The sequence below is a fragment of the Lepeophtheirus salmonis genome, chromosome 9, assembly GCF_016086655.4.
Source record: "Lepeophtheirus salmonis chromosome 9, UVic_Lsal_1.4, whole genome shotgun sequence".
Lineage (NCBI taxonomy): Eukaryota > Metazoa > Arthropoda > Copepoda > Siphonostomatoida > Caligidae > Lepeophtheirus > Lepeophtheirus salmonis.
The window spans coordinates 24,484,492-24,503,092 of record NC_052139.2 but is presented as its reverse complement, the minus strand read 5'-3'; the positions used below and the strand labels follow the sequence as shown (position 1 = coordinate 24,503,092).

Here is an 18,601-nt window from a genome sequence, read left to right as displayed (position 1 = left end):
ATACGTATAATAACCTACAAAAAAAAAACTTGGTGAAGAAAAGGACGGGTTTTACTGTATTTAAATTTAATTTAAGAGTCTCCACAGGAAAGAGGGGTTGGTTATTGGATTTTTCTCAAAAAATATCAAAAATTCAAAGCTATCAAAAAAAATTATGTTTTTTGTGGAAAATTCATTGTGAATATTCACAAAATAATTTCAAATATTAATTTTTTGAAAATAAAAATAAAAATTTATAGCTTTTCATAGAAAATTGAATTTTTGAAGAAAAAAAACTGAAAAATCATCATTACCTATTCACCAAAAATTTCAACAAATAAATTTCAAATATTACATTTTTGGAAAAAAAATTCAAAAATCCATAGCTATTCACGAAAAATAAAAAGTTTTCGAAAACAAATTTAATTATTAAACTTTTTGCTCTGCTGAATAATTTGCCCGAATGACGAAAAAAAAATTGCAATAAAAAGCAACAATTCCTTTATTTAGATGAGGGACTACAGCCCTCAAGCCCACACACTGTGGACCCCTGTAATTATAATATTTTCCCTGTGCTAATGCTATTTTAAAATTTAGACTCTTTTCCTCGTGTATGTAGTAATTCATTTTCGTCATAAAAAAATTGTATAATGGACAGCTGATCTTTACAAGGATCTGAATTCAGTAATAAATTTCACTCTCGCCTTTTCCTAACCCTCTTCAAAAATCACATTTTTAGCCATCAGAATATTCATTATTTAATAATCAAAAAGTTCATATACAACAACAGTTTTTGTTTTTTTTAGATGACACTTCTGAAGTATTTTTTTTTTTTTTTTTTAATTGTTGATTTTTTCAAATATTTATAAGAACACCTATGCCATAAGTCATAGCTATTGGTTTATTATACAATGTAATAAATACATGAATTTAAAATTGACATTATGTACAATTTAAACTTTGAGGAGGCAAAACATGCACTGATTAAAATGTAATTAAATTATATTGTATAATGATGTAATCATTTATTTTTCTAGTGAACATACGAATTTTTTACTTATTTTTCAAGATTCAACAATTTGATTAGTCGGAAATAGTTGTATAATTAATACGTTTCAATGGAAGGAACCACAAAATATATGCTTATTCAGAGTGGCATCAATGGTGAAAAAATGTTCATCAAGAAACAGAAAAACTTTGCCTAAATTGTTGGCGTTGTGAAAATTTAGAATCTTCATTGCTCTTTGTAACTGTCTAAGCTTAAAGCTCTATTGTAGACCTCCTCTGTGATTTTACACCAATGTCATTCCGTGTTCATATCAATAAAATGTCTACCATTAGATAAGATCAGCCCTATACATATATAATATTTTCTTCAAACAAAGCAAAAACCACGGGACAACGTGACTGGTAACTTATTAATTTATGAGGCAAAAGCTTTAAAATTCTGGTCAAATCGTGCTTGGTGGAAATTTTAAAAAAGGACCACTTAGAGTAAGTAAAAGTAAAAAATTATATTGGCTAAGAACACCAAGCTTTTTCAAGGGACCTAAAAATGCAAAAAAACAAATTAAAAAAACAAATAATATATACATAGTCATGTCATATAACTTATAACTTTATTTAAAATTATGTAGGGGCTTAATTACATCTTTAATGACAAGTCTATGGAATAAAGTGATAAGAGCAAGTATTTTGAGTTTGCATGTACAGGCCATATTATCTCCAAATGAAGGAAATATAGACACAAACCTGACTTGTACCTTTTCTAGGACTTAATCAAATATTTTCTGGAAGGATTCCAGATCTCATATCCAGACATTAAGATTTAGAGGACATAAAATTTGTAATATTTCCCCATGAACGAAAAGTTACGGTTTTTGTAACTTACTTGAATCATTTGATTGTTCAAATTTACCTTCCTTATAAAAGTGATCGTGTTCTACATGTTAAGTCAAAGTAGTCATTTACCACTTTAAGACATGGGCAGATGAACTCTGTTTTTGAAAAATGAAGCAGAATTAAATTTTTTTATTAATAACTCTGGATTTTATATTTTTTTGAAAAAAAATTAATATTTGAAATTTAGTTTTTGACATTCAATTTCCAAAAAAAAAATTTTTTTTTTTATATGTAGCTATGGATTTTTGAATGTTTTTTCAAAAAAATGTAATATTGGAAATTTTAGGGGAATAAAAAAATTCCAACCCCCTCCACAAAAAAACAAAATCCTGCTAACTCCCCTGAAATTAGACAAGGCCTTCATCGTCAAGAGCTGCCAATCTGTTCCCCGTATGTGTAGGTTGTTATTCCAGGCAAAGGAGGACATATTGAATAAAAATATAGCTAAATAAAAAATATCACATAATGGTTTTGAGTTGTTTTTGTTGATTCAATAAAAATTACATTTTCATTAATTTATTAATTAATCATTTTGTTTTTATTTTTTCAAAAAAAATATATGTTGATGATCCAACGTCTTGGCTTTGAATGAAATTAACAATAATTATCCAAGGAATGCTCTTTACATGAAATGCACATTCCAATGCGCATTCTTTTGCAAAAAAATATAATTTTTGAGGATTCCTAGGAATTTTTTCCCAATAAAATATTATTTTTGTGAATAGTTTTTGATTTTGGAAATTTATTTCCAAAAAAAAATAATCTACTAACAGTAGTACCCGGTCTTGCCTTGAGTGATTAAGTGTCGACTAAAAGACAAATTTTGCTTTAATAATATACAAAATAACTCCACAAAAAATCTTCAGAGTTCATCTTCCTTTTTCATGGTTACACTCACATTGTTATTTATTAGATCAAAATATGGTTGATATACATCTTGGAACACTAAATGCAGTGCAACCCGTGACAGGTTTTCATATAGTCATACTTTGCTTTATTAATATAGAAGATAGTAGTACAATGTAAGGCATACTCTAAATCAGCGGTAGGAGGGAAAAAGTCAAGAATAGGTTAAGCCTCCACGAATTTGGATATTGAGTGAAAAATGAGAGGCCTTCATGCTTTCCATTCATTTTTGAACGCTCCTCCTTTTTTATTTTTCGCCAGACTATCCTGGGACCCAAGCCACTACCAAGGGTCGAAGCGACAACTTAGCTACAATTATGATTTTGCCCACTAGAGGACGCTTAGAATAACATCCATTAATCTACAACTATATACACAATTTCAATGAGTTCACAAGGAATATACGTAAAGAGGAAAAATGATGCAGTGGCGTCATCTCTACTGCCTCAAAATGTGCATATCTCGAGGAAAAAAATTTAGCCAACTAAATTTTTTCAAAAATGGATCACGTAGTTATCGTTTTTTTATATCTAACAAATGGATGAATGGCTGAAGTGGAAACGGTTTACCGGTCTAACCCAGCTTCCGCTCGTTGTTTGTACTTGGAGTTCTTGATATTTTTCCTATGTTAGACACTATAAAAAGTTTGAAAATTATATATAAATCTTAATGCAAAAAAAAAAGAAAACACACATATGAAGATTTATTGAGAATATCGACCATTCTTTATAAACGGAAAAATCAAAAAATTATATTAAAACTTTTTTAATTTGACTCTCTTTAATTAAAAGGGAAATGTATTGTAGTAACACTAAATTCTAGATAGGTATAGATATTTAAAGAAGGAAGCCATAAAAGCAGATTCATTTATTTAAATTTATGTTTTGACGAAGAGGAATCCTTTTTTCCTTCATGCAAGGATACATCTCTTCGATATCTAATGATCTTTTAATCTTTATATCTATATATATATAATAGAGTCTGTCCTTAATGGGTGCCCACACTGTTGACCCTTGGGTGCTCAAATTTTGCATGTGGGTTTAACTGAAATATTTGTCCTTTTCTTAATATTTTTTTTCATCAAACGCCAATTTTCAAATTTTAAGAAGAAATACAAAAAACCATACATTTTGGACCTTAAAATTTGGACTCTAACATAACATTAGAGTATTTTCAATTTCTGGAACATTTTATTGTCATAATTTTTGTGATATTTATAAAAATTACCATGTTATGGAGGTTTATTTTTCCTACGACATTATTCTCCATAACTTTATTTTTGTATGTACGAAAAAAATCTTGCTAGGTTTTTTTTCCTCTTTACAATACGAATAAATGTTATTTACTATTTTTTTGGCAATGTTAGTGCAATACTGTTTTTGCCATTTTCTTCGAATAAATAAAATTGACCATTGTCAATGTGATTTCCCCTTCTTTCCTTGCCCGAGCAACCCCGGGTAACCCTTTGCTAGCACAATATAATTATTTAAATTTACGATTTGAAGAAAAGTAAAAATTTTGGGTATGAATTTCAAATGGAATTCATGAGAATGAAGAATTCCTATGAGGATTTTTTCCATTTCCTAGGTACAAATCGTATTTTTGTTCTGTATATTTTTTATTAAATTCATTCCACAATACTTTTAAATCAATACATTAATATCATGACCATGAGTGCCTCCAAAAAACCTTTTCTCTGAAAGATAATCTAAGAACCCTTGATGATCTGTCAAAAACAGAACCTAATCAAATACTGGTTGTCTCAAAATGGGGAGCTTCAAGATTAATTATATATATACGTATCCAAAAAAATGTTTTTTTAATATATTTTAGATATAAGAAAAATCCGTATACAGTCAACTTTTCATCTGAAAAATAGCAGTTTCCTTTATCCGGATTTGACTGTGTCTTTACAAATGATGATTCATATCTACTTAAATTTTCATTTAAATAAGGGTAAAAATAGATTATTCCTATGACGGACAAAATATAAGCTTCTTCCATTATTATAGCACATTTACAAAGAGCATCTAATTATACAATCATTATTTCCACTGCATAATATAAACTGAAAAAAACAACTCATGACTTGAGTTGGGATTTTGAGCTATTTTTTCTGCCAAAATGAGCAAAAAAGAGCGCTAAAGTTTCCCAAAATAACAAAATTAAGCTATTTGTACTTAATGAAAAACAATTTTACAAAGATAATTTAAAGTATTTTTTTTTTTTAAAGGGTTACTTTATATTTATTCATAAATTTTGCTATATTATAGCGACAAATCAAAATTTTAGAGAGATTTTCTTCTGTTAATTTTTGTTTCGATCAGCGCTGGTAGTTTTAAACATACTGAAAGACCGTTCAACGTCTACAGCAAATTTGAATTTAGCGTGATCTTCAGGAGTCTGGTTCAATGGAGGTATCTCATCATCACCACCCCTGATATTAAGTCCAACCTTTTGCATTAATGGAATATCAGGATTTCGGAATTTGGCACAGAAGTATTTATCCTTAGTTGCAAGATTCAACTCAATTTTGCACCAATTTTATCCTTCCTCTAATTGGCTGTTGAGGGAATCTGGCTCCCTCACATATCCGATAATGTAATAACAACCAATATTTCATCATAAACGTATTTTTACCTCCGAATAGTCTATTGAAGGAGCGTTTTTACAAGTTGATTTTTCCTCGAAAAATATCCTATTGAGTTCTTTATCCCCAAGAAGGTCAAACTGAGACATTTTTTGAGGAAATGAGCGATTGCTCACAAATCCCAAGTCTTCTCAATACGCCATGAGCATCGACCATTGTTCACCTTAGTGTTTTAAGATCAAATCTGCTTAACAGGACGTTCAACGATGAAGTAGTGTTAGTTTTCAGGATCACCTTACCAGAGACCAAGGCCGATCTCAATGACACCACTTATTAGTAATCGATAAGAAGTGATTCAGAGAAGTAAATAAAAGATATCCCTTGTTGTTTTCAAATATTTATTTAAATCAAAAACTAATATTTTATGGCTTATGAACTAATATGATCTGTATACAACAAAATAAAATGCAAAGGCTATCTACTTAAACATAATTTAAAATATAAAAATGTAGGAGCAAACCCTGTAATTAATTTCAATTCAAACTTTTCAAATTTATTCAAAAATAAATGTTTTCCTATCAGACAGACAGATTTTCCTTATTGTAACTTGATATATTTAAAAAGTATCCTTCATAGCTCTTCAACTAATGAAAAAGAAACATATTTAAGGGATTTTTTTTTTTTACTTTATTGAAGAAGTCATGATAAACACGATCAAAAATGGCATAAGCTATAGAGGAAAAATATTTGACTCAACAAGTAGTAGTTAGCCAAGTACGTATTGTTAAGCTCGAATGGCAACTTTGTCTCAGGGAAGCTTATCAAGAATACATATATAACTATTCAACATGGTCCTAAAGAACACAAAAAAAATAATTATGTGTGAGATAAAATAAAAATAAAGACTATCGTTCTATAGGTTTAAATTAGAATAATTGCAGACATTTTTTGTGTCCTTCATTTCCAAAGGGATTTGAATTTACTTATGCATAGGGTGAGATGATCGTGCATATATTTTTAAGGCTTAAGAACTTTAGACAAGAAAATTTTAACATCGTCCAACTCCTCCTTTGAAGATTGATGTGCAAGGCCTTCATAGGTCTTAAACTCATGATTCCGTAAGGAGTTTTTGAGTGTCGTGGAAGAGAGTTGACCCCATCGATAAGGAACGACGGGATCGCAATCTCCATGCAATTGTAGGACAGGCACAGACTCTTTGCCACTGCAATTAAACTCTTTATGAAGTGGAAGCCAACAAGAGAGTGCAATGACACCGCCCAAGGTATATAAGCCAGTGAGGCCGGCGTAGAGAGCAAGTGCTCCTCCTTGAGAAAATCCACCCAAAACAATTCGCTGAGCCGGAATTCCATTAGAGATTTCTTTGGCGATAATGGATTCAATTCGGCTTTTAGCAAATCGAATGCCAGCCGCATCTTCGGGACCCTCCACGTTCAGAGACATGAGATCAAACCATGCGGGCATGCGTAATCCGGAGTTGAGTGTGACTGGCATCACACGGGCTGTAGGACATATGATTTTGACATGTGCGGGCCGGACATCTGCCATAGAAGAGGCCCAACCGTCCCCTGTGTCCCCAAGGCCGTGAAGGAAAATCAGAGTAGCCGTGTGCTTGACTCTTGCACTCACGACCACGTCGTATTCGGAGCTAAACATGATCTGGGAGCTTTCACTTTTCTTTGAGGAGGATGAGCCCATGCCTGCAATTACAAGTTAACAATTCAAGCTCAATTAGACTAATTAGGCAGTCGGGAGTAAACGTTACATTAGTAAAATTAAATGCAGAAATATATGGATTCCCTGAGTGAGGAGAAGTATTATTAACTAATTAATGCTAACTATACAATGAAATCAAAAATTAAGCCTAATTCCCCGCTAACTCAATGAAACACAGCGACTGAAAAAGTCACAACAAATCCAGACGCGAGACAGAGCTAGAACGATGCAATTACGTCATAGATGCAGCTGCTTGTAGATATAGAGTCTAATAATCTATATTTCATTCGGATCAAACTGTTATAATAAACATTCCTTTTTTTTATTTAAACGAGGCATTTAATGTTAGCTAGCTAGGATTTCGAACATTTTCACATCCATGGATATATGGAACGATATCTTTTTTTTACCGTGTGTTTTCTTTTACTCAAGTACAAAATATTTTTCTCATATTAAGGAAATGCTCTGTTAATTTGAAACTTTAACAGCTCATATCTTTCTCATATAAAAATTTGATTAAATTTATTAATAGAGATTTATCGCCATTAAACAATTATCATTTGAAAAACAGAGATTTAACCCAATATTTTTAAATTATAAGGAAACGTATACAGTATATATTATCAAGCTAGTGAACGAAATACAAAATTGAACGGCGTTCCATTGAACGTGCGTTCAATGTAAGGAACTCTGAAGGGAAAGGATGATTTTTTAACGTTGAACGTTCCAAAAGTACTTAAAAAAAATTCAAGAAATCAAAGTATATATATTTTTTTAGTTTTTTAAATACTCGTATAAAAACGAATGCTTGAGAGACCTATTTTGTGGCAGTTGCACAGGGGCACTTTTTGAAGAGTCTGATTGAAAAAGTTTCTTGAACTCTACCTTAACTCGAACATATGAACTTGACCAGTTTAATAATTTTGAATTATGAGAACGAGGCTCATCATTTGGCCGTGAATGTAAGCAAATGGGCTACCTAAAATAATAAATTCTGCTCTTTTTTGTCGCAAGAGCTGCAGTATATTCCTGCTGGAACACATAATTTTCCTCTGGTTAGTTGGACTCGCCTAGGGCAAGAATCACAAAAGCAGGGAACATAGTCTAGTTTTACTTGTTTTTTTGTTTTGCTGGGCGATAATCAAATTGGATATACTTAACATTTTGGGCCTCCATCTCGACATTGGATGAACAGAGTATTGTCAGTTGTAGTTCAATGAACGCTTATATTCACCGAATTATTCTATTAAAAAATCTTGAAAACTAGTTCTCAAATGTTGCCTCCATGACACTATCAAAGTGGAAGTCGCGATTTGCTGTCGTACAGTGCGAATGGTACTGTCTTATGATTGGTACGCGGAACAGAAAATAAATAATGGCTCGAAGATGAACGATAACCGAAGAAAAATGTACGGAACACCAAAATGGGTGTCTATTATGTACAATACACACTTTAATTATGAATTAGATATTGACAATATAGGTATTTACAATATAGATTCTTTGCTGTACTATATAGCAATGAATTCTTATTGGGTATGGTAATTCATACTTTAATATTGAAGATAAAATAGAGCTAATTCAGAATTCAATCAAAAGTTAGAAGTCGAATATTTTTTAGAAATACTTTTTTTATTATTTTTAACATGAATTTGCATGTTTGATCCAGAAAAAAAATAATCAGCTTAAATATTGAAAAATAGTTGGTTGTTAATACTGCACGAGGATTTTTGATACCATGTTAGTTGGATAGTTATATTTGCTTTCTCATTTGCAGAAAGTGGCTTGAAAATATATTGAGTAAATATATATTTATGTTATAAATATACTCCATCAAGAAATGATAATTATTTAATGGTTAAACTTTCTATAGAAAGAAATTAAAATTTGAAAGGTGGGGGGAGAGATATGAGCTGTTAAACTTACAATTCACTGCATTTATTTTATTAAGATGATATAATTATTTCGCACTTCTGTCAAGCACAAAAAAGAGAGCAATCCATATTCATTTAAGTGTTTCCTCGTGAAACAATCTCTATTTCCTTCGGATCAAACTATTAAAATAGAATAAGCATTCTTCTTCATATTTAATTCATACATTTTTTCACTCAATAGGACACTCTGTTCCTAGTCTTTTTAGCCATCTTCGTTTAATATCTCGTAGCAACAATTGTTTGATACTATGATTTTGTAGATGATAATGACATTGAATGATTTTAATGATGAAGCTATCGAATCCTTGCATATTGATATCTTACTCATTAGGTAGTGTTTCACTTTTATATCATCTGGACTAACTTTATTTAGGTATTACATTTGCATGATTGAAATCGTAATTTTGAAGTATTTTTTCATAGTTAATCCTTACAAAGTAAAGAAGGGGTAATCTTGAGTTGTGATGGCCGATGAGGATAAGTCATTCTCATAATTAAATGTATGAAATAACAAGTTACTTTCTTATCACATAGGAAAACAATCGTTTTTCGACAATTAATGAAGTACACTAGTTATTTTTAATAATGATGATATGAAATTTATTTAAAAATATATAATATTGCTAACTTCATTTATTATATAACTTATAAGTTATTAATTGTATAATATAACTAATACCGACAGTGTATAAAAAATTATACCTATTTTATTCACGTTGATATCATTAGTTTAGTGTTTACAATTATAGTTTTGATATCTGTAGCCAAATAGCATTTGTACTGGTTTATGGAGAGGGAATCTTAAATGTGAAACTATGATATAGATAGTCAAGTGGTGCCAGAACTATAAGTCCCCACTTTTGTAAAATATGTCAGTGTAATATAAAATTGTTGTAAAAATTGTAAGGTTGTGTGACTATGACATCACCATCAAATACGGGGCCCCGTATAATTTAAATAATTAAAGAACAGACGAAATTAAGGAGTTGCCAAACTAAAAAATAATCTCTTCATAAAACAAGATGAAAACTATTAGCAAAAAAGGTCACCCCTTTGAACCTTGAGCGCCACACTACTACTAATCCGCTCATACTAAAGGAGTTATTTCTCCTTAACGCTTAATACTCAAGTCAGAATTTTCTGATGCATAAAATTAGAATCCTTGTCTATTTCTAAGAACAAGAATCGGTTTTTAAATACCATATTTTTGGTTATAAATGTTTATCTTATGCATTAGTACCTGACTTGGGACATAGGAAATAAGACAATAACAGGCTCTCACATTAGATTTACGACAGTAAATGGTTAGTAGGAAACTCGACGTTTTTATTTTTAATTATCCATCGATTGTATATTTTCAATTGCATCTATGATGTATCCACAGTCAAAAATTGTCGAACCAACCAGAAACGATTATTGTCTAACTCACCCATCAACATCATTTGTAAGGGTTTAAGAACACATTAATTTACCTAAACCCACTTTACACAAAAATACATTGGTCGTCATGAACGGGTTGACTATAGAACCTCCCTAATATATCTTTCAGAAAAAAGTAATACCTATAAAAAAACCAACCCTTCTACTAATCAACTAAGTTCTAACAAGGACTAGACAACATAAAGGCAGCTATCCTATGAATGGACTTCCGAGAGAGAAACATTAAAACCATATACTGCAAATATATCATGACGTGCTACCATCCCAAAAACTACTGGGAGATAATTCCATTTAAAGATACATACAAATAGCTCCCATTGACCTGCAATCGAATTATTTTCCTCATTAAGAAAGAGAAGCTAATTAGAAAAGTAATGGTAGAGTTGAAAAAATGGAAATCTTACAATGGTACATATAAAGAGGCTTGAGAAATGAAGGTACCTACAAGTTAATGAGCACAAATACGGCTAGTACACTTAGGATAAGTTTATATTTTTTTTGTAAATTATAACAAAGGTTGTTTTGAAGTTATGCATATCCATAAGATTCGATAATCTTTTGATAAGGAGCGATGTTTTTGACGACTTTGGTGTCCTTGAGGATCTCCTTCTTCAATTTCAAGAGCTTCATCTTTCTGTTGTAGAAGACTTCATTCTTTACACGTCGTTTAGCTTCCAAAGTAGCAACGACATCCTGGTACTTCCATCCAACGTCATGGGAGAGTCGTCCTACGCTACAGAACTTGCGGCCGGGCTTGAGTCGCATCACTTTGAGTGCGGATGGAATCACCATCTTCTTCTTCTTGTCGTAGGGAGGAGGAACACCTTCGAAGGTCTCTAACCGCTTCAATGCAGCCTTTCCGCGCTCAGACTTGTGGGGCACCATTCCTACAAACAAACAAAGGGAGAGTTACAAGCATGGCAATGCACTAAGCCGCCTTTTCCCTACCTCGCACGGTTCTGAGAAAGATCTTAGAGGGAGCCCTGAAGTGAAAGGGTCCTCTGGATGGCTTCACATTACATCTCAATTTCAAGAACTTGAGATACTTGAGCTTGTTACGGTAAAAGTTTCCTGAAAGGTTAATTCCCTCACAGCGGAGGACCACAACTCTGTTGCCGTTAAGGATGAACTTGGCGACGATAGAGGCCAATCGGCCCATCAAATGACCACGGCCATCGATCACCACAGGCTAGAAACAAGACAGATCGTACATTTACTATACCAAACCCCAAAAAAAAGAATCTTTTCTCTTACCTTAGGACTAAATCCGGGCATGGTTGAAAGGAAAAAGGAAGTTGGTGGCGCTCTCTTCCAACTTTTTACAAGGAGGAAAAAGGAAAAGCAGGGGTGCCATATATATTCTTCTATAGATAGCCCACATGCGTTGCCTAATAAAATATAGCCTTTACCACATGTTTTTTTTTTTAATATAGCCAAACAAGGGCTGCGTCAACAAGAAAACAATCTTGAATAACAATCAAGAAAAAAAAGAAATACTAATTAATTACTTACGTACAGCCCAATATGTCATAGACATATATAGAGTCAGTTATATGCATATTATTATAATTTTTGTCATGAGTTAATATACTCAACCATTTTAGCTATAGTTTAGAATATTTATTTGATATAAAAATAGATATAGGGGCCCGAATGTCAACCATCAAATCTATCAATTTCTCATTTTTTAAATTGTGATTATCAATTTTGGCTACTTTAAGTGGTATTGGGGATACACCCAAAGGGTTCACAAGGATTATTTGTCCATATAAATAATTTACCGAAGAATACAAGTTTAATCCACACTAAATTTTGAGCAAAAACCCTTCTAACTTCCTTTTGTGTTGACAGACCGAACACATGTACCTTTTTGTATTTTAAAATTGATCCTTCTTGGAAGAAAAGGGTTTATTTTCTATTTAAAGCACAAATGTAGAAGACAACCAGGAGATTTTATCCCTTCTCCCTCATTTCTTGCAAATTTACTGAGATTTGGGTAAACACGTTTAGAATGTCGGAACTATTTTGTTTTTCTAAGTGTGAAGATACAAATTTGAAGTTATCATTATCTATGGCTATGATAAAGAACTCATAAATTATATATTTATATTAATAATGTAATTTATGCTTCAAAACCATACTAGTTTAATCGAAATTGATCTATTTATTCCTAAAATTTGTACTAATATTCTATTGACAAAAAGTATAAATAATAAAACTATTTACAATATTGTATAGTATGATTTAATAATGAACTTTTTATCAAATCTAATTAATCAAAATAATTTGAAGGAAAATGATTCGATTAAAGGTCAAAATATTGTATATATCATCAAAAAGTTAAATACTTTGTACTCATACATTGCAACCAATAATAGGGATTTCCCAAATTGTAGATTATGTTCCAGTTATTTTTAACCAATAAATGAGATTTTATTAAACTACAAGAAACTTGTTCCTTCTCGAAAAAAAAAGAAAAAGTTATTTGAATTTTTGCAGAAAACCATTTTTAACAATGGATTTTTTTTTTTTGAAAATGATCCACGATAAAGTGTTCCAAAAGTTGAATGCTAATACAATGTTATCTATTATGTGTGATTTCGTTTGAAACAGTATTTTTTTACACAAATTAATGAGCTAAATATTACTTTATACAAAGCTCACAAGATATTGAGGATCAAAGGTTAAAATTTTAAGTTAGGGGCTTCCAGACCCTCATATATTAGAAATCTCTCCAATTCCATGGTTAGACGTAATTCATCAACCACGTGCTTCTTTTTTCACATAATTTTTACCACCACCCCCAGTATGAGAACTTACGTGGTGGTTCTTTTTTTTACCGCCTCCTAGAGCCCGAGGCCCCCCGAAAAAAATAATTCTTTATATACATAAAATTACCTTTTTCTTTCAAAAAGGTCACTCTTTTCACGAAATAAAAAAAGGTCGATCCTCTTCAACTTTTCCTCTTTTTCATATGACGTAATTGACTCTATCTTGGCATATAAATCAGGTGGTTTTAAGTTGACCCAAACTAGGATAGACAGCGTGTTAAGCCGTATCTCCTCCCCCCATCCCGCCCCAAGGTTAATAGAAATACAAAGTTGTGCCATCTTCTAATCGTAGAATTTTCAATTTGATGTACTGTACCGACTGCTAGGCAAGACAGGCAAATATGACGTCATAGACTATAGCCAAGGTACTCTAAAGGCAACAGTTAAGGAAGGCAATATATGATACTCTTGGTAACAATATATTCTATATACGTCACTATTATAAAGCGTGGTGGAAGTGAAACATTTGTAGGAAAAACGTGATGGCATAGCTTCTTATTTCTATTAACCTTGCTCCCCTATATGATATGTGAATGGTTGGTCCAGTTCAGTCTCGGATCTGTTCAGTCCTAATAGTTGTAAAGTTTGCTTTTTGATGGCGTCACTCAACTTTATTTGTTCTTTTTTTAATCAATTTCAGCACAAACAGCCTGAAGGTCTTAAGGAACGGTCCCAAGGACACTAGGACCGGTTTTAAGAATGAACTGGACCCAATAAATAGGACTAATAATTACCTTAAAATGTGCCTTGCTCCTCCAAAGTTTCTCCTTTAAATAATTTTAACTATAACGTAATATTAAATCAATAATTGCTTGATGAAATTAATTTTGTATAGGTTCATCAATCCACTATCAGCCCCTATTTTTTTTTTTTTTTTTTGCATACTTACATTAAATACGCAGGGGAAAAAGTAAGGCTTACAATTAGTATAATTATGATTGATAACTTTAGGGTGTGTTATATTATTTAAGGCGTGTCCAAAATTTGAAACCAAGTATTTTTTCTCGAGATCAAGAAAAAATTATCGCTTTGCAACAAAAAATTTCAATAGGAACATGAGGGGAAAAATATTTATATGCTGTGTAGAAGTGGTGATTTGTAAATTTTATAACATTTTATTCAATTAAAAATTTCCATATCATCCCTTTTAAATTAGCAACTGTAATTGAATAATATTGCTCTGGCGGAAGTTGGAACATAGCCCTCCCCAATAATTTTTCGGATCTTGCCAAAATATGTATATTATCAAACAAATCCGCCTTACCGAATTAATTTTACGCTATTAAATAACTAATTCGGGACTTTCATAAATGTAGTGCATCATCATAAAAACAATCTTGGGCAAACTCAAGAAAAGGAGAAAATCCGATTTTTTTTTTTTCATACATGAAGCCCCATATATCAATCAACATATTTGAGTCAATTATTACCAGGCTTGTTGATTGGATTTTTTTTTCTGATCGGCGATCAATTGTGATATGGCAATATTATATCGTTGATTGCAGATATCGCTATATCGCAACAGAAATAGCAAAAAATTGCTATCCGATCAATTTGTACAAAATTACATATCATCTAATAGTGCTGTGGTTTTGAAGACCGGTCTTTGTCTTGAGACAGCTCTCGAGACTGTTTTTATATTGTTTTGGCCTTGCCTCGGTATCTAAATATCAAAGTCTTGGTATTAGGTCGATTACACTCGCTCTTGGTCTCGATCTAAAAATACTGGCCTTGGTTTCGGTCTTGATTTTCGTATCAAACTTTATAACCTGGGTCTTGACTTGGTTTCTATCTTTATATATGTCGTAGGAACGGATTTCAGCCGATATTTATAAATAGCAGTGCCAGCAGTGAGCGTTTGTTCTCCAAGGCCAAATAGATCCTGAGTAGAACTAGACAGAGGCCGAGAGATGACCTGTTAATGTCAAATAAAGAGATAGACGAGAAGTGATTTATGTAGATATTTATTGTTCGCTGCAGACAATATTTCAGTTTTTTTTCTACATATATTTCATTTTTTTATTATAGTAAAATATTTATAAATAAATACATTTGAAAAAGGTGTATAAATCGTTTATTTAATTTAAAAAGGTATTATATATTTATATAGGTTTAAAGAAATTGTATTTTTGAATATGATCGCAATTAAATTGATAGGACCGCTGATCGCAAATTGCCCTGATTGTTATATCGCAGTGAATTTCTGATCGCAATTTTTAATGGGATCGCATTTTTTTCCTTGATCGCTCACAAGCCTGATTATTACCTCCACAACGAAGTCTGTTTTTTCTTTATATGTTATTCATCAGGATTACGGCAAACTCTACAAATCGATTGAAATCAAACTTCGTATGAAGATTATGTATGGTCATGCTAAAAGGCCATTTAATTTTGAGAAGTAATGTTGACCATAACTTTGGAACAAATTGAGATACATAAATCAATTTGATTTTACTCTCCACTGAGTACCCATTATAGTTGGCTTTGTATTCATATTTGTGACATGTGTTAAAAATAGTTTAAAACCTTTATTTGAGACTTATATTGGCCCCAAAATCGTCTTTCAAATAACATTCATTTATTTATTCATCCTTCTTTAATTGTACCTATCAATTTTGGGTACTTTAAGTGCCATTTGCGATGACTCCAAACAAATAATTTGTTGATAGAAATTGACGATAATTTATGGAAGAACGCAAATGTAATCCACACTCAATTTTGAGAAAAATCATTCTGGCTTGTTTTTACATTTACGGATCACAAATGCAATAATCTTTAAAATCAAGTTAAGATCAAAGTCCAAATGAATAATTAATGGATAATCATGCATTGTCATTCATATCCATTCTCTTTCCTAATTATCTTTGTTCACATTATTGCTGTGGTTACCAAAGAGTCCCAGAGCTTTCTCCAGTGGGTCCGCAGGGTGTGGACTGGAAGTGCTGTATCTCCCTCCACCAATGAAGGAATTTTTCTTTTGAACTAGGAGAATTTATCGTTCCTCAAGATTTTTTTTTATCAGAAAATAGAAGTAAGCCAAAAGTTTAAAGTTTTTCAAGAAAACAATAAAAACAAACCCCTCCCCATAAATAAATCCCTTGTTCTCTGGCTAAATTGGTTCATCACATAAAATTAAACATGATATACTAAAAAAAAACAATATTTATTTTAACAAAGAATAACTTTATAAATGAAACCGAAAAAGGTTTTTCAACCCACAAAATAGCGTTTGTACATCTTTTCCCTGTAAGTTTTAATCCTGTTCATGAGTCATTCATGGCTCATGTACAAAATGACTGATGAGAAAAATAATTAAAATTTAATTAGTTAGTTATTGGATATAATAGGAGTGTAATTATTGACATTTTTAATGCCAATCACAAATTTGGAAACTATTATATGCCTCATTAGAAAATTGAAGGGTTCATAGATAAATGACTCAGAAAATATGATAATGTTTTGTATCACGATTGTTTTATTTACTTATATGACTATGACGTAGGGATTAGTTTTAGCCATAGTTAATGTCTAAAGGACTCTAGGCAAAGAATGGACACTCAAGGCAAGGAAGGTAGGATGTAGTAGTTCTCATTTCTGATTAGCTTTAAAAAAGAAGCTGTTCCTAAATTAGCAGACAGTAAATTGCTACTCCAGTGTATTAAGTAAATAAAAAACGACACAAAAAACTGGGCTTGTAGTCTTAAAAAGCCGAGTTTCACTCGGAGCTATTCAAAGTTATGAACCCATCAAAACTTGAAATCCTCTGTTTTTCTTTTCGAGCCCATTATTAAATGTAAATCTTCCTAGACTGACTTCTATTCTCTGCTAAATTTATAATTTATGTTTTCCCCACAGACATCAGAAGTAGAAACTTGTTGACTTTTGTGAAATGTGGAATCTTAATCCGAGTTCGTTTGAGAAGTAATTTTTGTTTGATTTTTTTTAGACTGGCGGGAGTATTCGACATTGCTTGGGATTAAGAAATTTATTAAGCATATATGACGTATAGACATACGAGAAACTTGGCTGCATTAATATAGATTAATAAATATTTCTAAATACATAAATTGGAATGGTCCAATTTGATTTTCAATCAACTATCTACTAATTCCTTTGGCATATCCCTTCAGATTTAAGATTAAAAATAATCTTCATTCCTCTAGCACTTGCTGTATTTTAGTACTAGAGTATTATCTTAGAGTAAAATAATTAAATTAATTCTTAAGATAATCTTGGAAAACCATTTTTAAGTTATAAGTCTCTATAATTCATTAAAAAATCAGATGTTTTTTGTTGACGACCTTTTTAGCGAGTAAAAGTGTTAGGATGAGTCACGACTAAAGCTTTTAATCCCTCGTTTATTTTTTTTAGAAACTCGAAAAAACTCAAACAGCAAAATTTAACTTGCTGCACATCACTATTTTTTATCATCATAGTTTTATGCATGAAATGGTTTGAGATTGTCACGGCGGTGTCACGTCCAAAATTGGGAAAATATCAAGTTTTGAATTCTTATAAGTAATACATGTTTTCTAAATCAAATTTTTCTATAGACTTCAAATCTGAAGTCAAAAATAAAAAATATGCAAGGCTTTTTTTTAGATATGCTCACTTTTGTAAAGGTATGACCTAGTCGGATGGAAATAAAAATATCTCTTCTGCATTTTGAAGTCCTACAAATGAATAAGGGTGATAATTTTGGTAAGAATAGAAAAGCGTGCGTTGAGATATATCTATCATGTGCACAATTGTATATAGCCTCTTCCACATTAGGAAAAAAGGGCGATGGTCTTTTTGATTAAACTCCACGTCTGGCTTGTGTTTATCAACTTAAAGTTATGACATATTTAACTGAATTCCGATGTCAGACCAAGAAAATATTATTTGGATCAATCTATTATTTCAATATTCTGTATTTATAATTTATTGTCATTATTAGTTAGATGATTCTAATTGTTTAGTTTTGTATATTTAACATAAATGTATGATGGTTTATTTTTTAGTATGAGGATGATATTTAATTTAAGGCTTCTTTTTTAAACTTGGCTATTCAAATAAATTTCGGTTTCATTAGTTATTATTCTAAGAATATGGTTAATAATGAATTAAAATTTCATGGAGTGTGACGTATTCAAATCTACTGTAACGGATAAAAAACGTCTAAGTCAATTATTCGTAGTATAAAAAAAAAGTTTTTTAATAATGAAGAGACTTATGAAATCATTATGGGCTATTGAAAAAATTACTTACATCCCCAGACTCGGAGCCAATTCGTTCTTCAAAAT

At 31.4% G+C, this 18,601-nt stretch overlaps 2 protein-coding genes across 2 annotated transcripts; both read right to left on the bottom strand.

The window, feature by feature from the left end:
• Positions 1-5,761: 5,761 nt before the first annotated feature.
• Positions 5,762-7,362, bottom strand: Apt1 (Acyl-protein thioesterase 1). Its single transcript, XM_040719382.2, has 2 exons — positions 7,161-7,362; positions 5,762-7,095 (listed from the first exon to the last, which is right to left on the bottom strand). Exon 2 carries the CDS (start codon positions 7,091-7,093, stop codon positions 6,395-6,397), a length of 699 nt encoding a protein of 232 aa, XP_040575316.1. The 5' UTR covers positions 7,094-7,095; positions 7,161-7,362; the 3' UTR covers positions 5,762-6,394.
• A 3,594-nt stretch (positions 7,363-10,956) lies between these two features.
• RpL13A (ribosomal protein L13A) lies at positions 10,957-13,350 on the bottom strand. The gene is made up of 3 exons (XM_040719393.2): positions 11,740-13,350; positions 11,434-11,674; positions 10,957-11,372 (listed from the first exon to the last, which is right to left on the bottom strand). Exons 1-3 carry the CDS (start codon positions 11,758-11,760, stop codon positions 11,014-11,016), a joined length of 621 nt encoding a protein of 206 aa, XP_040575327.1. The 5' UTR covers positions 11,761-13,350; the 3' UTR covers positions 10,957-11,013.
• Between the last annotated feature and the right edge of the window lie 5,251 nt (positions 13,351-18,601).